The 24,432-nt window shown below is 39.0% G+C and overlaps 1 protein-coding gene across 1 annotated transcript; it reads right to left on the reverse strand.

Moving 5' to 3' along the window:
- Positions 1–15,266: 15,266 nt before the first annotated feature.
- On the reverse strand, positions 15,267–22,856 carry LOC131234930 (probable aquaporin NIP-type). Its single transcript, XM_058231932.1, has 5 exons — positions 22,582–22,856; positions 22,237–22,458; positions 17,789–17,986; positions 17,419–17,480; positions 15,267–15,578 (listed from the first exon to the last, which is right to left on the reverse strand). The coding sequence occupies exons 1-5, from the start codon at positions 22,699–22,701 to the stop codon at positions 15,362–15,364; spliced, it is 819 nt and encodes a 272-aa protein (XP_058087915.1). The 5' UTR covers positions 22,702–22,856; the 3' UTR covers positions 15,267–15,361.
- Between the last annotated feature and the right edge of the window lie 1,576 nt (positions 22,857–24,432).

Raw genomic sequence — 24,432 nt, forward strand, 5'->3', positions numbered from 1 at the left:
CACATGAGCAACGTATGTAACATGTGTCCCATGACAGTAGTCAATTAGACTTTCCCTTTTGAGCTACCAATAAACTTTTAGATTTTTATTAAATTCGATTGTTAGAGAAACCAAAAAAATATTTTGTTTCTCTTGTTAAGATATTGTGTCATGTGGCAACATTTGAATCACTAAATCAATTGCGATCAAATTAGGTGTTGATGCAGGGTAGGACGTGATGAGGTCGATCACTCCATTCATCAAGGAATAATTACTCTGGATCCACAAAGCTCTTTGGACTCCTCATGAAGATTCCTCGAATACATGAGGGATAAAAATAAATAAATTATAATAAAATCAAAATTAGATTGGTTGATGATGAAAAACTAATTTACAATCCTTTTAATAATGAGCCCAAACCTGAGAAGAAGTTTTAGACTCAAACTCAAACTCCAACTCCAACTCCTAAAAAACATGATCAATTATAAATAGTAAACTTACTATTTATAGGCCATCATGATTCCTATTAAGCTTTACCATTTCCAGCCAAAATTAGTAAGTGTCCAATTTGATTGAACCACGTTATTCTCCTAATTTTTCTAAGCCTTTTTTCATGTTGGACACAACTTCTACAACTTAGATGATCATAAGTTATGATCAAATTAAAACTTACTAGTTGTAGTAAAAACGAAATTAAACTGGACTTTTGACCATTGATGTGATGCGATCTCACAAATCCGGCATGGGCAACCCATTATGGTGGGGTTGGTTGGCTAAAGTAGCCTCTCTTACCCCAAAATCATATTTGATACGTTGAAAAACTCATTCCAGTCTACGAGATATGCCGGTTTTAAGGTTCTAACGGTCTTTATGACTTCCACCTTTGATCTAAGTCTTCTCTAGCCCATCTTCACCGTGAAAGTGTCCACAACCCGCTCTTCATTATGCGTAAAAACAGATCAAATTAGTTTTAGAACAGTGGATCATAGCGATGAATGAACCAGATTTAAAGACACATACCCAATGGACATATTCCTTGAGAAATAGACCAATATCCTTGGCATTCTTCATGTATCCACGGGTAAAAGAAAAATAGATAGTTAAAACAAAAGATGAATATTGATCTCATCCAATGAGTGGGCCAGATAGATTGTTGGGCAGGGACACGTTCATGTGGCCCTAATTGGATTTTGGATCTTGCAAACCTGTGAATGCAAGCAAGCAGGGCTGTAAATGTAAATGGGTTGGGTTGGGTTGGGTTGGGCCATGGAGAGGCATGTAGATGCACACCCCATGACCCAAAGATCAGGACCTAGTGCTGGCTAGGCCACTACATAAACATTCCGGTCTGTATGGCACAAGCCCATCTACCCGAGAGCTGATTAGGTGAGACCCTGGCCTCACCCACGATGGTGCGGCCCTTACCACAGGGTTTACCATAGGGCCCACCGTGATGAATGTATTATGTATCCATGTTGTCCATCTTTTTTTTCAGATCATTTTAGGGCATTATTTTAAAGATGAAGCAGATCCAATTACCAGCTGGACCATACCATAAGAAACAGTGGTGATAAACAGTCCTACCATTAAAAACTTTTAGGGTGTACATTAATGTTTACATAGTGTTTATTTACTATACAATCTGTCACATAAGCCTTAATGGAGGGAAAAAATAAATATCAGCTTGATTCAAGACTTTTGTGGCCCATTAATGATCAATCACCATTGTTTCTTATGGTATGGTCCACTTGATATTTGGATTGCTTCATTTTTGGAATAATACCCTAAAATGATATGGAAAAATGGATGGACAATGTGGATACATAATACATACATCAAGACGGGACCCAAAGTAAGGGCCACACCATCTTGGGTGAGGCCGGGGTTTCACCTAATATGCTCTCCATCTTACCTAATCTCTTGAGCCATCAGCGGTCCACATTTGTCATCCTGGCCCTAAAGTTTAGCCTGAGGGCCAAAGCTAACCCAGGCTTGAAATCTAAGCCAGGCCAGTCCAGCTGGGCTAGGCCCATGTAGTTATGAATGGTCTGGCTCATGCACTATGTTTCACACGTGTGAGATCCAGTTCATGTTGTATAAAAATGTGGGTCCAGTGCATCCATTTTGAGAGTCAGCCGTTGAGCTTCCTTGGCCGAAAGTGAGGCACTTTATTAAAAAAATGTGGGACTAACCTTTCTATTTGTCTCTTTTCCTTATAAAGCCGGCCCTGGAGCATTGGTGAGGAGACGTGGCGAGATATGATTGATGGACCTTTTGTGAGAGATGGGCCCAGCCTTTTTCTAAGGTATCTTGGCCGAATTCAGCCCATTTCTGACCGAATGGGCCCACCAATCGAACCTTGCTACGTCTCCTCACTTCTGTGGTGAATCCAGATGATTTTTTGTTGTCTAGAGGGGTATTTTGGGGAGCTGATCCACTGCCTGCGGGGCACGGCATCTCCATGCCTCATAATCATGTACAGGATACTGGCATGTGTTTATGATGATCCGAACCAGGCATCCTGGGGCCCCGCCATTGATTGGCTAACAGTTAAAAGTTTGTTTGACTATATTTCCCTAAGAATCTGATATGTAACCTTCTACGGACTGGAATGTTAGTAATGATTACTCTCCTCTTTTATTGTCCACTTGAATGATGTTTGTAATTTAGTCAATCTTCTATCTTTTCTGTCAAATGAACGGTTGAGATGGTTTGGATATTGCCCATTTATGCCGCATGTGCAGCAATAACATTGAAGTATGCTTGCTTCCGTTACTTACTCGATGATGCCGTCCAAAGCCAAGTAGAGCTGATTTTTGTAAGAAATCTACTCCGTTCATCTGTTTTGTCATGACATGTTAGTACATAAGCCTAAAAATAAAGAAAAATGCAACCACTGAAATCTTCTTGGGTCCACCCTAATGTTTACATACCATCCAAGCTAATTGGTAGAGTCATTACCACTTCAATGAACTGAAAACACAAAATTTTAATAATGGATGCTTCACATTAATGCATTCCATTCCCACTGTTTCTTATGGTGTGGCCCACTTGAGTCTTTGAACTGCCTCATTTTTGGGTTCATGTCCTGGCATGAGCTGGAAAAATGGATGGCCGTGGTGGATTTCACACAAACATTACGATGGCCCCACCTAGCTTCATCATAGAATCGATCCCTGCCTTCTTAAAAACTGAACGGTACACTCACAAGTTAAAAATGTAATGGCTTGATTCATGCCAGTAATCGGAATATTGCAAGGGAAATTATATAATGCCCCAACAAATTGCAGCAAAACGATTGGAACCGTTGATCTGGTAGGCTCTGCATGGATCGGCCATAGCCCAAATATTACTCCTGTAAGACATTCTAATAATCCCATCAAAGGACCAGCCAACATATCCATCTCTCAAAGGATGAGAATTTTCGTTCATCTAACTAGTGGCCCACTTCTCAGATAAGCCATTGCCAAAAGAATTATGTTGAATCAAGGGTAATAAATATTCAATCCATGATCTATATTTAGATGGTAAAAATGGACAAAAAAGATTGAAGGCTGGGATCACCTAAATCAATTCAAATTTCAGCATTGGCCCATTAAGCATGGGATCAATTCGTCTGACTTAATTGGCAAATATACTAATTTTCGATCCCTGCATCCTATACCATCGATTGCTTGCATTAATATGCCCTTTTCTAAATGTGAAAATTTAACCCAGACCATGATATGATCTAACATGGGTACAATGTACCTAATTCAGTGCCAACTTTTATATGGATGATCAAGTTTAAGTGTCCAATGTTGTTGATGTGTTAAATCTGTAAGTAGCAGGGTCTGTCGTATATGTTGATGCTATCGACGGATGCATGATGCCATTGAAAAAATCCATATTTTATCACCGTAACATTTTGGTGTTTTAATCAATACCATCGAAGGTATTCGATGCCATCGATAGATCGTCGATGCCAATGAAGTTCCATCGAAGGTGACATTGAACACGTGCGCACAATTGCGTAAGTGCGGGATTTATTCCCTATTCCGATTGTGATACGATGTTATGCTATATATAACGAGTGTAATCGGAATTCGAGTAGCAAGAGAGGTGTTTTAGATTTTCTTAATTCATTTCTAGGTTTTCTAAATTCGTTTCCAGGTTTTCAAGGGCATAACTTGGCTTATAAGGAAGATTTGAGGCTTGTTTAAATTGGTAATCTCTATCTCTTGTACTTTTCTACTTTCATAGTGTATTACTATTACGTTGTGTCGTGTTTTTTTCCCACAAGGATTTTTTCATATAAAACTCGGTCTGTTTGTGTTTGAACTTGTTTGTGCAATTAAAGTACTTTGCATGATTCATCTTTGTGTGCTTCCATAGTTTCCCCCAACATCCAACTTTAACATAAAGAAGATCATCATGTCTGTCTTGGGTTCTGCTTGAAATCTGCCCCTTAAAGCCATAGCTACTAAAAGCATGTTATACAAAGTTCAAGGCCCCCTCCTCTCTCTTCCTCGTTGTATAAGAAGGTTATTGCTAAGCTCACGTACATTCCTTATATCAAGCCTCATATACAGATTGTATCTTTCTTTGACCCAAGGTTATGAGTGTTTTACTATCTTTGGCCTAGGGTGTGAGCACTTTATTATCCCCGACTTGGAGTATGGATGTTTGATATATATATATATGTAATTTCTTTTTCTTTTTTTTTTTCTTGTGTTAAGATTTTGACTTTTTCATTCTTTGTAACTTTTAGGCTTTTGCCTAGAGGTGTACACGAACTGAGCTAGCTCGGTTAGCTTGCTCGACTCGACTCGAAAAGGCTCGATTCGACTCGGTTTGAAGTAGAGGTGGGCATCGAGTCGAGTCAGACCGGATTGGGTCCAACTCGACTCGGTCCGAAATTTTAAATGGCTGACCCGAATTCAATCCGATCCGGGACCGAGTCCGGGTCCTCTGACTCGATCCGATCCGTTGCATTGCTGGCTTGACCCGAACCGAGTCCAATCCAGTCAGGAAAACCGAGTCGAATCAGGTAAGGTATAGTTTGGATCAAATCTTATATCTTATTTTATTTTTGAAAATTTTAGAAAAATGATTTTCAAATTTAAAAAATGCATAGGGCCCACCATAACGTTTATTTTCCATCGAATCTATTAATAAGGTCACAACTACATGGATGAAGAGGAAAAACAAATTTCATATTGATCCGAAACTTCTGTGACCCCAAAAAGAGTTTCAATGGTAGACGTTCAACCCCACTGCTTTTTACAATGTGGTCCACGTGATCTTTAGATATGTCTTATTTTTTGGCTCAAGCCTTAAGACGAGCGCGCCAAATGGATGGACAGTTTGGACATACCTCGTGATGGGACCCATAGAACTTGCTATCTTCCACAGCTGGCATGTGCGTGGTACACCAAACACTTGCCAATCCACTTCCTGCATGTACGTGTTACACCTGCCAATCTGCTTCCTTTCTTCAAGGCAGTTTCTACAAAAGCTTTAGGTGGGAAGTTCCTGCGCAAGTATGCTATGTGGCCCAATTCAATGTATATGAGAAATCCATTTCGTCCATTTGTTTTGCGAATTCGTTCTAAGACATGTCACCAAAATCGAGATGGATATAAAACTCAACTAGGCCACACAAGAATAAATAGTGGGAATTCAGCTAGCACCGTTGAAGCATTTTTATGGCCATAAAAGTTTTGTATTAGGCTATCTTTCTAGTTTTTTCACTTCATCCCATTGGGAATGACCCTATAAGCGGATTGGATAGCAAATAAACATCAAGGTGGAGCCCAAGAAAGTTTCAACTGTAGGAATTTCTTTCCCCAACTTTCCCTCTCATGTGACCCACTTTACTTTTGTATCCTTCTCATTTTTGGTGGCACATCCTTAAATGAGCTCGCAAAACAGATGGACGGAATGAATTTCTCATATACATTGAAGTGGGCCCCATATAGCATTGTTGCGCGCGAACTTCATTGGAAAGGCTTTTGCACGGAATCCATGTACCGTCAGAGCAGCTCGGTGCTCTATGCACATTGAGCCGTGTATGTGGAGAGGACGAATCAGCTACTCCTTTGCCACCACCAATGGCCGGTGTCGGTGCTCTGTGGACCCACCATGATGTATTTATTTCATCCATGCCGTCCATCTATTTTTCTAGATCATTTTATGGTATTAAAACAAAAATGAGGTATATCCCAGTCTAAAGTGGACAACATCATAGGAAACAATGTTGAATGAATATTGTGATGATCGAATCGGATCGGATTCCGAATTGGATCGGTCCGAATTGGCCATTAATCCAAACTCGACTCGATGTACAATCGGATCTGAGTGAGCCTATTTAATCCGACCCGATCTTAGCCTTCGGTTTGGGTTGGATTCGTCAGATCGGGTCGAATTCTGCCTAGCTCTAGTTCGAAGTTGAGTTCAAGCCAAGTCGAGTTGATTTTTTGAGCTCGAAAATGAGTTCGAGCTGGCCCTAGCTCGACTCGACTCAGATCGAATCCAGCTCGACTCGGTACAGGTTATATAAACTTTTTAAAAACCCTAACCGAAGTTTACCCCATTCTCTCTCCGAACGAACCCACGCCCCTACCCTTACCCTTCTCAACCCACGCCTGACTGTGGACTGCCCGATCTCTCCTTCCCTCCCTCTTCCAGTCTTCGATCTCTCTCTCTCTCAACCTGTCAGCCACCTGCTGCACCGACACTGCTCACCCGAGCTCTCCGCCTCTTCCTGTCTCCCTCTCCCTCTCTCAACCTGCTGCACTGGCATCGCTCACCCAAGCTCTCCACCTCTCCCTCTCTCCCTCTCCCTCTCTCAGCCTGTCAGCCACCTGGGAGGCTGCGCTGCTCGCTCGAGGCCCCGGCCCTCGAGCTCTCCCTCTCCCTTCGAGGCTACGCCGCTTGCCCGAGGCCCCTGCTCAACTGTCTTGTGGCTCGAACTCGTCTCAAAAGCTCGAACTTGGCTTGAACTCGGCTCGAACTGTTCTGATTGTTGACGAAGCCGAGTCGAGTTGGAGATGCTGACTCGGTCACCGAGCCGAGTTCGAGCTGGGTGTGCCTGGTGACCGAGCCGAGTCGAGCTGAGGCCAGCTCGACTCAGTTCGACTCGATGTACACCCCTACTTTTGCCCTTAATTGTAGTTAAATGATTTTTTCTTTCCTTGTAAACCAAAAAAAGTTGAAAACTTTTATACGGTCCACGTTTGCTACTTATAAGACACTTCCACAAGAGGTTGGATCCAGCCAGTACCAAGATTTGTATGTTTTTTTTTTTTTTTTAACACACGCACCCCACACACACACCTATGCATGCTGTAGTGGGATTTCACCGCCTGTGGATTTTGAACCCAAGACCTCGTAGTGAAACTCCTCAGAGTCTACCACTGAGGCAAGGACTGGAACCAAGATTTATATGTTAAAAGTATGTTAAAGTGTAATTAATTTCATCAAATGCCTAGTTGGATTGAAGATTAGTATAATAACACAATGAAAGTATAATGATTATAAATTCTTTTACTATTCTTCTAAAGTAATATTCATTTGGCTGGGGAATTGATATATTTGGTTTATTGGTGATAAAATAATAATGACATTATTTTTTCATTATTTTAACCACAAATCATCAAATTTATATACTGATATTTCTGTTTAGATTTAAAGTTTTCACGATAGTATGATTGAAAAGTGTAATGAGTATAAATTCCTTTAATCATCTCTAAAAACATGGACATTTGACTAACGATTGCCACGTTTGTTTTTGCATTGGTTAAATCATAACAAGGAACTTTTCATATCATTACCGTAATAATTTCCAATCCAAACAAGCTATAAAGTGCATCCAATATGATGTAAAAGTGTGTTTAGGTTTGTCTACTTGGATGCACTTACACACTCAAATCCCACTCATACATGCTTTAGATGCACTTAAACATACTTAAACGCACAACACACACGTAAAAAGCTTTCGTATGTAGCAATACACGATGGACGGCTCCTACCCAATGGGCCTTTGTTGATTATAAGTGGTCCCACTTGGGCTCCTCGTAGCTTTAAAGGGATTTGGATTAGCTGTACACCACATTTCAAAATTTTAAATAATTTAATTTTAAAGAAGCAGCATTTACTGCCATCCGTGACAGTGCCTTTAACCCCATTAGCGCATGTAAAAGGCTAAAAGCTACATTGAAAAGGGTTGATTTATTCGGGAATATCCGGAACCATGCTTGGAAGCTCAAGCTTTTCCAAGGCGGGCCCATGAGCCTTTTTCAGCTCTTGTCAAATCTCCAGATGGGTCGGTTACAACCGATTCGTTTCCTGACCACTTTTGGTTGGACACGATGTATTCCGAATCAGGTGTTCTAGACCGTCGAAATCAATGGATGGTCCAGTTCAATATACATGTGTGGTCCACCTAATGAGCTGATTGTTCTTTTTTTTTTTTTTAAAAAAAAAAATCTTAATAGCATGGGCCCACATTTTCACATTTCAGATGTTCTAATGAAGTGATACATCAGCAGAAAATGAAAATGCTGTATGTTAAAGTTCAAATACTCAGACATGTTGCAAATGGGGAGGTTAGGTGGGTCCTATCATATATGGCCTTAGGTGGAAAATCAAACCAAACGTGTAAGTTTCTACTGTTGATTATCTTTCCATCCTGTCCATCCATTACAATGCCACCTTCCATACAAATAGGATCATCCGATTGATTTGATTCTCATCCGTTGGCTATTTATGTACAAGACCAACCATACGCACCATCTGCATTCTCCTCCCCCCATCTGACACGTGTTAGTTGCTTAGCCACCGACGTCTTTCCTTGTTGGCCACGTTAAAACCTCTCCTTTGGAACTTGTCAAGTGAAAATTGAAAAGCGATAAGAGCATCTTTTTAGCTTTTTCGATAGGAAGTGATTGATGCTCTGAAAGAGTACGACACTTAATACACATAAATTGTACATATGGCGTGCATTAACTAAAAAATAAACCACCTATATTGCAGAGACCACAGTCGCTAAATCGCATTCCCAAAATTAGATTGGTTGAACAATCCAAACCAGTGATTTGTGGACACTTTTTTGTTAAAATAGGGCCATTGGATTTTTTTTTTAATTAAAATTTTAATTTTAACTGTCCAATTAAAGCTCACCGTTCTGATGGTCATATAATAATGATAAGTATAACTTTTGGTTCATGATATATCTAAATTGGACCCATAATTTAGATAATTTAGTTGAAATTAGTTGCACACCATGTTTTCATTTCAAGGTAATATTTTAGTGCGTCAATGTCACATCACATTCGGCCAAAGTATCAATGTCTCTTTTTCAAAAGCATAGTCATGTAGTGCGAAAGGGGAGCCTTCCCTGGGATGTAAAAGGATAAAGCCCTTCGTTTTATGCATGGATGAATATACACACAACCCTACGTGGGCCCACCGGACCAAACAAAGATATCGTCGTGGAAAACCATCTCCACCATTCATTTCATCTAAAAAGGGTCGATGTTATAAAGAAACAAGGGTTGTATTAAAAAATTAAGAATTTTACCAAAAACCACCTACTTAATATAGAATTTATATTCTGTTACTTTTTTTTAAAAAGATTTTTTTAATCAATAAACTAGTCTCTTAATTTAAGTAATTATCATTAGAGTATTTTCTTTAAAACAAAGGGGTTAGCAGCTTCGGTAGGCCCCACTATAATGTTTATGTGATATCCACCTTGACAACCAAGCGTGTCACCTTGTATTAGGCCTAGGGCCCAAACAGCAACCCCATTGGTGATGTATGTGGATTTCAAGATTGAAAACAATGTACATGGCAATCCTCACCCTCTAAACTATTTCTCTTTATGTGGACTACCCGGATCACATGGATGAGTTTGATGTTTAGATCCCAAGTCTAAATTTTAGTGTGACATCTAATGGTTAGAGTGGATTTCATATAATTGTTTTGGTGGGCCCGGTGAAAATCAAGGGTGGACACCTCTTTTCAAATTATTTTCTTTGGTGTGGCCCACTTGAATCACAAGTCAACCTAACTTTTGTGCCCTTGGCCTAATGAGGGATTAAACATCTAATGGTCAAAGTGGATTTTACGTACACATCATGGTGGACCATTGAAAAAGTAAGGGTGGTATCTCTTTCACAATAGTTAAAAACAAAGATTTAATTTGGGGACACTCACCTTGGTTACAACATAATGTGTAGGTGAAATTCTCCTTTTTTTTTTTTTTTTTTTTTTTAAAAAATAAATTTTTTAAGCTTGTTAGTACACTCCACTGGCAGTTCACACTTCACTGTTAGCCACCCCTACTAGGGATCGATACCAGGACCTCGTTGTTGAAACGAGGTATCTTTCACTCAATCTACCATAGCAGCTATGGATCATGGTGTACGTGACATTCTAACCATTGGATGTGTAATCTCATGTTAGGCCCAAGGAAAACAAAATAAGTTAGCCTATGATTCAAGTGTACCATACCAAAGTAAATGGTTAGGAGAGAGACATCCACTCTTGATTTTACAAGACCCACCTCAATAATTATATGAAATCAACTACAATCATTAGATGCCACACCAAAATTTAAGGATGGAGCGTAAACATCAAACACATACATAATTTAAGAGGGCCATGTAAGGGGAAATTGTTTGGAGGCCGAGGGTTGTCCCATGCACTGTTTCTAATCATATAAACTATTTGAATCAGGGGTAAGGTTGATTTTTTGGCACAAGGGCTAATACGAGTGAACGACTTGATTGTCATGATGGATTTCACATCACGTTGAAGCCTGCCCAAGCCACCGACCCCTTTGCTTGCACAACCAACCAATTAAGTAATTTAACTACTCCCAAATTAATTGCTTTCATTAATAGGGTAGCTCAGTGAAAACCTTTCGAAAAAGGTATTGGAACGTAAATTTTATATTAAGCCTGTAAAAGGTATTGACAATTAATGCTACGTCAATGTATGGGTCTTGTCAAATCATGATAAGCCTATATCACAATTTTAGTAGCTTAGGCCCTTTTCCCATCCACTTCTTAACATAAGAATTTGAGAAGGAGAGTACAGGCATTCCCCCACCAAGACTGCGATTAGGCCTTAATCATGACAGGCCAACTTCTTTTCTTATGTAAAAGGGAAAAGGTAGTATCAGGTTGACCTCGCGGGAAGCATCCACTAGGTCGAGCTTTGTGGGCTCCACTGTTGTGTATATCTGTCATCCACACCGTGCATTTGGTGAGTCCCTTCTAAGTTATGGGATATCCTAGAAATCAGCCAAATGCAAAACTCATGTTAGCCACACCATTTAAAATCATTTGAAATCATGCTTAAAATATGTAAAAGCACTTTGTGGGTCCATCATGAGTTGGAATGGCTTGAATTGGTGCGGACCGTCATCCAAGTGGAAAAGACATAATGGATGGGCTGGATGTCCGAACCACATACGGCTGTACACGAACCGGGCTAGCCCCTTTAACTCACTTGACTCGGCCCAACTTGGAACTGAGTTCGGTCCGGGACGGACCATTTTCTTCAGCTCAAAATTGAGTTCGAGCCAAGTTTGAACAGGTCCCAGTTCGGCCCGACTCGGTCCGAAACCCGGCTCGACTTAGCCGTTTATATATATATATATATATATATATATATATATATATATTCCTAAATCCTTACCCTAACCATTTGAGACAGAGAAGTGAGAACGCCGCCCGACCCTAAACCCTAAAACTCTCTCTCTCTCTCTCTCTCTCTCTCTCTCTCTCTCTCTCTCTCTCGTCCCTCTTGTCTCTCTCCCTCAATCTCTCTCTCCCTCTCTCTCAATCTCTCTCTTGACTTTTGAGATAGTTCACCGCTCATCTTTGAAGTGACAGTGACTTATCCACCTCACAGGTATCATAGATTTACAGCAATCCAGGCCGTCCAAATCGTGGGTCCCCTTGTAGATGGAGCAGGTCCGAAACTGGCCCGAACTTGGCCCAAACTCGCCCGATTACTTACCGGGCCAAGTTTAGGCTGGACATGTTGGCCCTGTAACTGGGCCGGGCCGAGTTCGGGCTGGGTTTGACTGGTAATCGGGCCGGGCCGGGTTGAGCCTAGTTTGACTTGGTTTGGCCTGATGTACACCCCTAGAACCACATCTCAGTGGCCCCATAAACAACAAGGAATTCATTGTGGCCCCAATACATGTTTTAGGTGGGGCCCATGGAGCTCAACCTCATGGGAAGCTCGCATGACTATGTGTCCCAATGCAGTCATCTAACCCTATGGACGCACCTGGAGATGACTACAAGGCTTCAAGAGTCTGCTTTGTTGTTGGGAATTCATTACACAGTTTTATCTTTCCCAAGAATGTTATGATTGGCTTATTATTTGTTAGAGAATGATTAAATTTTTGTTTGGTTAATAAATTGAGTTTTCTATGAAAACTTGAGAAAAACTGAATAAACATTTATTTTAGTTCCATAGGTTTTCCATTCCAAAACTAAGGGCATGTGGGTGCACGCTCCAAAGGAGTGTTTGAGATGTAGATGCAATTGGAATGACTTTGCAAACCCTTGTTTCACCATCTACTTCGGCAAAATAAGAACTAAGATGTGGACACGGAGTCGAAGTAGAAAAAAAGTAGGGTTGAAACTCTAATTACAGGAACCCCTCTTCTACAAGAGCGTACAAACAGGCCAAAAGCAATGTTTAAATACAAGTAAAGAAGAGGTAAACCTAACAAGGGCCTGTTTGATTTTTTATCTCTTTTGTAAATAAGTGATAAATGGATTATTATTACTGTTCCAGCTTGTTTGAAAATTCAAGAGTATTTCTACCTTGAAAATCAGTCCAAAAGGTCACTTAAATTTAATGGCCCCATTGTGACATACGTGGCACATCCACGCCATCTATCCCTTTTATCGAAACATTTTAGGGCATGAGCTAAAAAATGAGGTAGATTGAAAGCTCAAGTACCAAAGGAAACTGTGGCCTTAAAATGTCCCCCGTTAAAAGTTATTCCCTCTATTAGGCTCAAATTGATGTTTATTTGTCATCTAACCTGCTCATAAGGTCACATAGATGAGTGAAAAATACAAATATCATGTTAATCTAAAACTTTTGGGGAGCCCAAAAAGTTTTTAACGATTCCCACTATTTCTTAGTGTAGTCCACCTAAGCTTTGGATCTACTTCATTTCTGAGCTTATGCCCTAAAATTAGCTGGCATAATAGATGGACGGTGTAGATAAGGCACATACATCGCAGTGGGCTCCACATTTATTTTGCACATATCCTCCATCTTAGTGTTAAAAAAGCAGGTGTCATAGTCAACATTGGGAATGATGTGCTAATTACCTAGTAAAGTAATTATTTCCTATTTAGACAGCTCCTAAATGTATAAGGTTTCCCAATTGATTTAACATTTTTGTTGTTTAAAAAATCATAAAAGGAGAATTGTCCAAATTAATCATTATACTTATTCATATTTAAGATTCTCTTGATATGAAATTAAGTCTATACTAAAAGGAGTATGAAATTGGGATTTCTACAAAAAAAATTATAAAAAAGTAAATATATTTCAAGAAAATCCTTTGACCTCCAATATTTACCAAAACATTTGTTTGAGTGGGCCATATGACAGGAAAAAAGCAAGAATGCATACACCATCATTGAAATCTTCCTACAATTTAGTTCATTCGGATGATCAACCTTTGGATAATTTAAATCATTTTATTGGTGTGATTTTAGTGATATAGCTGATAATTAAGTGGTTTTAGAGTATCATTAGCGTGCCACATATGATGGATATGTACGTAGTGACACTTTTGTTTACTCATGCGACTCTCCAAGGAGTTCAAAAAGGCATTTCCTCTCTCCCATAGGGGATTTCATTTGCAAGCTCATTTATTCTTGTTTCATTTCATTTTCATACATTTATTCCCATCCAAATACACTTGAGTATTTGATTTTTTAATTCCTTGGTAAATTACATCCGGTTGATAACCAAAGTAGTATTTCCACCTTCAAACTCGATCCATAAAAGACTGATTTAAATATATGGGGTCCACTATGATGTCGGTAACATATTCACATCATTCATTTGTTTTACTTAAAAAATTCAGGTCATGAGCCCAAAAATGAGGTAGACCCAAAGCTCAAGTGGCCCACACCATAGGAAATCATGGTCGTAGGAGTTCAACCCACTATTTTGTGTGGCGTGGTTCACTTGAGCTTTGGATCTATCTCAAATTTGGGTTCATGCCCCAAAATTAGAATGCGAAATGGATTGATGATGTGGATAAGCCACACATATTACAATGGGCTCCACATGAAATTCACACTCTCTATTTTAGTGTAAAAAAAGCAAGCGGTCAATGTAGACAAAAATGTAGAAATTACATCGGTAGCTAATTTTTTTTGGTACAATTGTTAAATTAAGGGAATTTTCTGATAAAAATCTCTGTACAATTTTCAATTATTATCCAAACATGTCCCTTAAATTAGAATCTATAAACCATGTTTCAATAGTGCTCTTAAAAATCCCATTGGATGATTATTATATATTCTTTTATTTTGCCTTTGATTCCATGTATCTAAACATGCTTCAAAATCATCGTTAAACAATTATTACAATTTTCTTTCTTTCTCCTTAAATTTCTTTTATCCTGGCTCGCTCTAAAAATTGAGGCAAACTTGTATGAAAAAACCGACCGAAAATACAGACCAAGCTTTCTTCTTCTTCTTTTTAAATCAAAGGATGTCAATAGGAGAAATTGAAAAACTAGCAACCAAACACCTCTAACGGTGTATTTGCACACGTGAAATCCAAGGAGGAAAAAAAAAAGGAAAATAAAGATGGTTTTCTATTGATTTAGTAGTTTAAAAAGTTTAGATAGCAAAGAAAATAAAATATTCGATGTAGCTGTTATTGTTCTTCTTTATAAGACTACAAGAAATCATGATATTTTCAATTGCCATCCAAACAAGAACACCAATGTCAGAGTCCAAGGTAAAATAGTACTTATGAAAATAATATTAATTTTTTTTTCCTTTCATTTTAATTTCCATTGCAATCCAAACATGCTCCATGTATTAAAATAAATTTTCTAGAACAGCAGATCATGGATATTTCTCTACCCGTCCACTCTCATAGAACAATTTTTGCAAATGTAGTAAAACTTTTTGAAGAAAAATAATAAAATGGAAGATCTATTTTTGAGTAAAAATCCTATGATGATATTTCAGGATTTCATGTCCAAACAAGGCCTAAATAATCAAATCAAATAAATAAATAATAAAAGTAAAACATCCTAGTATATACATTCTTTTGGCTCGTAAGCAGTACACAATTAAAGTGAAAAAGAAGAAATATGGGGAGAACCCTACTAGGGAATGTCCCTAGACATGCTCTTGAGGAAGGACGTGCTTTTCGTTATCTCCCGGAGTGGTTTGTCCGTGAACCTGATCAGATTGTAGGCAAAGGCTCCGGCAATGGTGCCGATAATCGGCCCAATGATGTAGACCCACAAGCCTTTGTAATTGTTCATGATGATCGCTGGCCCGATGCTCCGTGCTGGGTTCATCGACGCTCCGGAGACCGGCCTGCATGTTTACCATTTTGCAGAACGAATGTTATTAGTTAGTTTATCTTTGCAAACTGTCTAGAGAAAATGAAATCATGTGGGCCTAACCGATGCTAGCAATTGTTAGGCCACACTTGTGACGGTTGGATCCATGATTTGAAGCTTTGCTAGCTAAGTGTAATCATAATCTACAACACAATGTGTGGGGCCCACCTTGATGTTTGCATAACATCCAGTGTGTCCATCACGTAAGTGCCTGTGTCAGCAGACCTATAACCTTAATTGATCAAAGATCTTCCTGTACAGTTGCCAAAAGATAGATGCTGATACTGTTTCCAAATGAGAAAAAATTGCATTGAATCTTTCAATCTCAGCTATTGAACATCATATGGGCTATTACTATTTCGATCAAGCTGCCATGGTGAAATTGATAGACACGCTGCTCTTAGGAAGCAGTGCTAGAGCATCTCGGTTCGAGTCCGAGTGATAGCATCCTCTAAAAAGGAGGCATCAGATCCTATATTGAATTCAATTCGAAAACTTATGTGAGCCACATCAATGTAAAATCATGCTGAAAACTTCTAAAATCAAGTGGTGGGACCCACCTGAGCTTTAGAATGGCTTGATATTTAGAGGGTCTAGTCGTCATGGTGGGGTGCATCTTGTGAATGGATGGATGGAAAATACAAGATATGTTGGCCCCACACACAATCCAAAAGGTTTTATTTTTGGGAGCCAGGGAAAACATGAGAGAGAGCACGTGATGGACAAAGGATAGCATATGGTGCACACATCGTGGTGGGCCATACCCATGGCTTAGTAAGTCCAAAGCACTGTAGTAGATATGGGTCCTTGTTTGTTTAGATGGAAAAATGGAAGGGAGCATGCTCTCAGTGCAACCACTGTTCTACCAAAACTTGCATACTGTCCACGTTCAATGTACATGTGTATCCATCCCGGGGCTTGATTTTTTGGCCAAGTCATGTACATGGTGGGGCCCACTTCACGTGTAGCTTGGACCTCTCACACTATTTGTGATGTGAGCCTAAAATCTGAACGGTCCAGGTGATGTAGTGCCCCTGAGGTCCAACTTTGACCCTGATCCAAAACTCTAAACAGCCATAACAAAAAAAAGAGGCTAAAAAAGTTCTCATCGCGTGCTAAGTGAGCATATATATACACCCTGATCCAAAACTCTAGTGGGCCATAACAAAAGAAGAGGCTAAAAAAGTTCTCATCATGTGCTAAGTGAGTGCGCGCGCACACATATATATATTAGGAAAAGGTATTATGCGCTCGACCTCATGTGTTCGTTCGGTCGAGCTGTGTGGGCCCCACCGTGATGCGTTTCGAACATCTACCCCATCAGTCAGATGCACCATTCCATCGTGGACCTAGTTCTCAAAAATCAAGTTAATCCGTGACTTGTGTGGGCCACACCACATATAGAAGTGGGGAGGGGCCGTGCACCATTAAAACATTCATAATCATTTTTTGGGCCCACCGAGATGTGGTTTGCAAATCCAGCCCATCCATTATGTGTGTCCCACTTGGATGAGGGTTTAGACCAAGTTTCAGAAGCATTAAAAACTCAGGTGTGCTTTTATATGTTTTAATGGTGTCTTCACATGATTTTAGATGATATGGCCCACCTGAGTTCCTTATACGGCTGATTTTTGGGATATCCCATAATTTAGAGGAGAACCATCAAATGCACGGTGTTGATGGTCGACATGCATCACGGTGGGGCCCACACAGCTCGACCTCACCGGAGCTTATGGTGAGGTCGAGCGCATAGTACCTTTTCCCATATATATATATATATAAAAGCAAACGCACAAACACAAGCTAAGAATTACCCTGTGACGAAGACATTCAACGAAATCGTCGATCCCACGGCAAGGCCTGCCAGTTCTCCTATCTGCAGAAAAAAAAAGAAAAAGAAAAAAAAATATTAGTGAAATAATAACAGAGAAAATGAAATAAACTGCCTTATTTAAATATTGACTCGATTGCTAGCACAAATGAATGTGGCCCAACAATGTAGTGGTCACTAGCAAACAATTTGGTCCCAACGGGTTATACTTGGAAGTGTGGGTCCCACCACTATCTGATGACAACCGAGGTATGTGTGTACTATTGTTGTGTGGACCACATGCATGTGCTCTTACTCAAAACTCCTGTTAATTAAGATAAGAGAATTGTGACAGTGTAGGCACAGTTGCTGACCGCTCGATTATCCGTCGACACACCGGAAATGACAAACATCAATAGGAAGGAGATTATGATCTCAAGAACCAGGGATTGAGCGTTGGATCCCACCGGAACTGTTCCGAAGAAATGATCCGTCTTTGAGTCTAACGCCAAGCGCAACGTGCCACTTGCGAGTATCGAACCCAATAACTGAGCAACAATATAAATAGGCACCTGCACAAGTATCAGGACGTCAATGCCTAACATAAAAACTATATATATATATATATATATATATATATATATATATATAAAATTTTAAGAAATTCATAATCCTTTTTTAAAAAATTACTTCTGAAATATAGGGGCTTATGATCTAAATTTCCATGATAAGGCCCAGGTAGAGAATGTCACTAAGTATATCTAGGTTGGTTTTTATGCTTGCTCAAGGCCATAGGTTAGGCCCAATTAGTTGTTGGGCCTTTAAAGTCATGCTGAGGCCGAGTCCATGGGCAGTGAGCCTCAACATAGCTCGAAGAGGGCTGTATGGGCCCATTCTGGGCCGCCCGTGAGGCCCGTTTCACCCCTATCTGATGATGTCCATCAAACCATCTTGAAATGGCCAATGAGCTTGTTCGTATCTTTTATTCAAAGAAATGGCACAGTGGCCATTTGGGGCGGGACCCATCCGGTTTCATGTCAATATAGCAATGTGCTTCCCCAAACAAATAAATAAACGATCCACATTGAACTAAAAAAATGGTAAAGATTGGACGTGCGAGATCCACCACTTAAACTTGCCGACTAGGAGGACGCGCGAGATCCAAGCTGCTAATCAAGTTTATTATATATAATTAAAAAACAGATGAATCGTGGAAAGAAATGATAGATCGATGCACAAAAATTAATATGCTAAATAGAGAAATATAAATTAAATATTAGATAATGCGATCACAAATTCATAGAATAAATTGGAAGGAAAGCACTTGATCAAAAGTCTGAAAAAACACATAAATCATATCAACTGCAGTATATTTAGTGAAGGTGTGGATCCATGTCACTTTCCTGAAAACTATTTGACCCCGTTGGATGGTTTGGACGAACTATCCAAATTTCCTGCAATCAATGTTTTTGGGATACAACCACTTCTCGGTTTAGAGTGACTGACTCTATTAGTAGGTGTTTGATGCTCGGATTATCTATTTACGGATTATAGAAGATTGGAGTTTTCGATAAAAAAAACTTACTTTGAAAACTGATTGCAGTGCTTGCATTTTATAGGTTATCCGCATTACTATTATAGAAATTTTAAAAGGTGATGTGGAGGACACTTGGCACATAGGTGTCAGCTAACACGGACTTCCGTTGCACCAAGGATTCAGCTAAACGAATATCTCTAGAAGACTCGGTCAAATGAATATGTGGAAGACACGGTCAATAGTTACTGAAGATAGTTAAAGGTAAAAGAAAAAAATTAAAGGAAAAAGGATCATGTAGACAATCTCAAGGAGGTTCAAGACCTGGGATTGTCTACATGATCTATTTTTCCCTTTTCTTTTACCTTGAACCTATCTTTCACAGCTATTGACTGAGTTTTTCGCAGATATTCGTTTGACCGAGTCTTCTAGAGATATTCGTGTGGTTGAGTCCTGACACCTATGTGTCAAGTATCCGCCACATCACCTTTTGAAATTCCTATAAATAGTAATGTGGAAAACATAGAAAATACAAGCACCGCAGTCAATTTTCAAAGCAAGTTTTTCTTTTCTTGATCGAAAACTCTAATTTTCTATAATCCATAAAGAGATATTTCGAGCATCAACTACCTGGTAATTGAGTCGGTCACTCTAAATTGAGAAGTGATTGAATCCCAAAGACATTGGTTGCAAGAAATCTAGATCATTTGGCTAGACCAATCCAACGGGGTCGAATAGTCTTTAGGAAAGTGATATGGATCCGCGCCTCCACTAAGTATACTGGAGCTGATATGATTTAAGCGTTTTTTTAGACTTTCAATTCAGGTGTTTTCCTTCGAACTTATTCTATGAATTTCTGATCACATTATCTGGTATTTAATTCATATTCTCTATTTAGTATATTGATTTCTATGCATGGATCTATCAAGAAAAATAAAGTATAAAAACATTTTAAAATTCTTCAAATCTAAATTGGACAAGGTTGGTGGCTACATTTCTATTTATGTATGTTTGATACTTTCAAAAAGCCTTTTATTAAAATAACCAAATTGATGTAGAGCGGGTTGTGGACAGTTTCATGGCCAAGATGGATCAGAAAAGGCCCGGTCGACGACAGAAGTGATCCGGACCATCGGACCTTAGATCGGGCATATCTTGCAATCCGGGATGAGTTATCTGACGTAAAATATATGATTTTGGGGTAGAACGAGCTACTTTAGCCATCCAACCTAGTTACGCCGGGTTGCACAGCCCGGAATTGCGAAAAACCCCCTAATCGATGGTCGTTTTCCTGTTTTAATTTCGTTTTTACTATAAATAGTAAGTTTTAGTTTGCTTATAACTCTTCATCCATCGGGCTTTAGGAGTTGCGCCCAACGTGAAAAGAGCTTAGAATAATTATGAGAACGGTTTGGTGAAGCCAAATAGGACACTTACTATTTTTGGCCGAAAACCTTGCGCACTAGTAGACATCACGACCGTCTATAAATAGTAAGTTTACTATTTATAGTAAGTCACGGATTCTAGGAGTTTGAGTTGTAGTTTGATTCTAATTTCTTTCCCATTGCTTGGTACCCTTATTTAAAGGGTTGTGAACTCGTCTTTAATTATTCATCAATCAATTTTAAATTTATTAGAATTTATTTCTATTTTCTACTTTCTTTCCTCGTGGATTCAAGAAGTCTCTGTGAGGAGTCCAAAGAAGTTCCGTGGATTCGGAATAGTTATCCTCTTGAGGAAGAGGGTGCTCGACCTCACGTCCTCCCCTGCGTCACAAATTCATCTTATATGATAAAAAAAGAATATGTAACGCATGACATTCACACGTGTGTGTGTGTGTGTGTGTGTGTGATTCAAATCATATGTCAAACTTTAGACGGCTTGATTTACTAATTTTTGGACCGGACTTTTTTTCCTCAACTTTATGGGAGAATATATTATTAAAGCATATTTGCTACATTCGGAATTTGAATACAATAACTTCCACTTAAATACTACAAAAGTAAAAGATTCCACTGAGATACTACAAAATATAACAAAAGACAACAAAATACAGTAATTAATATGAATTCAATCACACATGCATCACATAGGATCCATCTTTATTTGTAGAAGATGGCTTATAATAGAAGAATATAACTGAAACGCTAGACATCAGCCGGACGGCCTAAATAAAAAACTAGTCAATGGCCTAGATTGAAGCAAAAAATGCAGCCAGTAAAAAGATATTAAGATCTTTTAATCATAATTATAAGTCGTGTAATGGCTGATCCAACATTGGTTTCATGGTCAGTTTAATTTCAGTTAATTGAATGCCGAATGGATAGTGCACAACCAGAGTATCAAATAACTCCCCCACATACACATTTACACGTGTCGTGGGTGTTATATGATCATGCATACGTACGTGAACAATAACTATTTTTTCGTAGCTTGGGGTGTTGGCCCTTTGTTTTTTCTTTTTCCTGCTAGGGTGTGGGATTTATCTCACTTTCTACATTTTTTCTGTTCTTTCTTTTATCGTAATGTCTAGGGCCTCATGTTCTCTTGAAATATCTAATCTATGCAAAAGGTGGGCCTCACCGTGTTGATTTCCTGGTACGAAAATCGAATTGGGTGCAATGTCATAACCTTGGACAGTTGATGGTATATGGTTCAGTACTACTGTATTTGTGTGGCCCACTTAATAAGTTGATCCAGCTGATTTCATAATAAGTGATCATGATGGTATGGCCCACTGTTTTCATAGACAATATGTTCTACACATCGATGCATTGAAAATTCACACGCAGCAGTTGGATGCCATTTCTTTAACTACTAATTACTTGATTTATGAGAATTTTTGGAATACCATAAAAGTTGAATTATTATTATTACATTTACCATCTCTGACTACACCCCATAACAGCATCAATAAAGGGTTAGGATGTATTTTTTGGTGAGTGGTCTAAACAGTTAATACGATGGGATATACCATGGATGGACCAGTTCAGATTGGAAGATCCGAGCTGTAGAAATATTCCACATTTGTTTTGTAAATATAAATATTGCTGTGTTTTTATAATAAAAATAAATACATTTTAAAAATAAAAATTTATTTTTATTAAATAAATAAATATATTGATTTTTAATTTTTTTATAAAAAATATGTATATCCAGTTGGTAATAGAAGAAGAATGACTATTCAAGTAGAACCTTGATCCCGATAAATCTGATTGTTTTACAAATATTTTCTTCTATCCTTCGCTGTATTGGAGGAAACATCATACAATAATAGATGGAACTCACCTGGCGATAAGGGAACCGTCTAAAAATGGCAAACGCGATCGTGACCGCTGGATTGAAATGCGCACCGGATATATGACCGACGGAGTAGATCATGACCATGACGATCAAACCCCACGTAATGCAGATCCCTGGAAATGTAACAGACCCATATATCTTATTCACAGCCACTGCTCCACATCCAGCAAACACCACAAAGAAAGTTCCCAAGATCTCTGCAAGCACCTATCGATCGAGAAATGGAAGAAATTACATTAGCCATACAAATGATCATGTCCTTGATAATGATGGCCCGCACAACAATCGGCCACATGGATGAATTTAGTCAGGAAAGATCAGATTACACACCTTCTGAGTTAAATTCACCATGTTGGCCGAACAAAAGTCGCTGTGATCTACATCAGACGTGCTCTTGGATAAGCCTTCATCCACCTTAGTGATGTCCTCTTCGATGTAATCAGTCGACATTGCTAGTGATGATCTTGATTAGATGGATGAGATTGACGAAATAATCAGATGGATCAAGTGGGTCAGATATATGGTCGTGATGTGGGTCAGATGGCTGGCCGGAATATGACCCAATTGCCTTCTCTGTTTTAATCTCTCTATTCTCTTGCTTTCTCGTTCTCCAGCGCGCGTGGTGTGATTTCGTGAGGTTTGTAGGCATTATTTATATAGGAGAGAAACTTGTATACTCTGGCAGAGTGTGTGATAGACGGATGATACGCAGGTGTTTCTAGAGTGCTTAGAAATTGAATACGTGGGTGGCATACATATATTTTATATTTAACTGTCTAAATTATGTATTTCAGTTTAGATGGATTTTTGAATAAAAAATAATCGTTATTTATCATCTTCTTCATCCGATTGCTGGACATTTATTGGACAGTCAAAAATGAAATATATGCAAGGGTCCATTTCCACAAACGGATCAACGATTATATTACTCGAACAACTTGATTTTAGTCATGTGATTTAGATATAGTGGGTTAAAAAATTTAGTCGGATTAATTTTAGATAATGTATTACACGTATACCATTTCCGACTGCATGTGTATCAAAAGCATCGACCGCTTCCAGAGTATCGAATAACTCGGTCGGTATGTGATGAGAAATGCTAAGAAGCCAGTCGCGCAAGGAGACGTTGAAGAGTTGGATTCGGGCATGCATGTGAAGGAGGTTCTACCGATCCGACCCTATCCAAACTTGCCCGTCCTTATAGTTAGTTTTGGTCCACTCATCAGGTGGGCCAGATATGTACGCTAAATAAGGCCGTTGGTGATTTTCTTTATAACTTTTCATTTTTCAGCGTCCTAAAATTCTTGATTGATTTTGGTTTGGTTTTTATGGTTCAGGGATTCTCAAAGCACCTAATGAATGGTACAGATCTCTCACATGTACGTTACATTAGCTGGTGTGACGCGATTAGCGTTTTCAATGTATCTTCGCGCAAATCAACCACATTTCTGACGCAGAATCTGAGACGTTTTAAGATGGAGGATCTGTTTGCTTTATCTACTTATCTGTCGTAAGAGGCTTAACTTAGCGGTAGTTCTTTAGTACTCCATCAGAGTATGACGCTTGATACTCGGGCATTTAGAACTTGTACACGTGTCATAGTTCAACTCAAGTTAAACCGACTACATTATGTAAATCATTGTACCAGAGTGATTATCTTAAAAAATATATATGTTGAACAATCCTAACCTCTGATTTGTAGACATTTGTTTCTTGAAATAAAGCCGTTGGATAGTTTTCATTTTCAATCGTCCAATAAATGTCCAACAATCTGAAGGTTTCCAAATAAAATAAGTACAAATATTGGTTCATTATACATCTGACTTGGGACCCATAACTTCAACTATTTATATAATGTGCAATTTCTAAGTGGCTGCGTATCATATGTCCTACTCTTTCAGAGTATCAAGAATTTTCACGCTAAGCTCAACAAACAAAGTCCCACTTTGAGAGGAAAGCTTTGAATAGGTAAGCTCATTACAGCTGTGAATGGGACGGGGTGATGTTCCCCATTTGGGGGGCATAGTTTGGTGATCTACCCCGTTAATCTGATGGGCACCACTGTAGATTGGTGATGCCATGTAAATCTCTTTGATCGAAAGATCCTAACCTTTCAATCAGTGACTTATCAATAGACGATTAAGGGAATGTTGGGAAACAATTCACAATCAAGGGAAAACA

The sequence above is a fragment of the Magnolia sinica genome, chromosome 19, assembly GCF_029962835.1.
Source record: "Magnolia sinica isolate HGM2019 chromosome 19, MsV1, whole genome shotgun sequence".
In the NCBI taxonomy this organism is placed as follows: domain Eukaryota; kingdom Viridiplantae; phylum Streptophyta; class Magnoliopsida; order Magnoliales; family Magnoliaceae; genus Magnolia; species Magnolia sinica.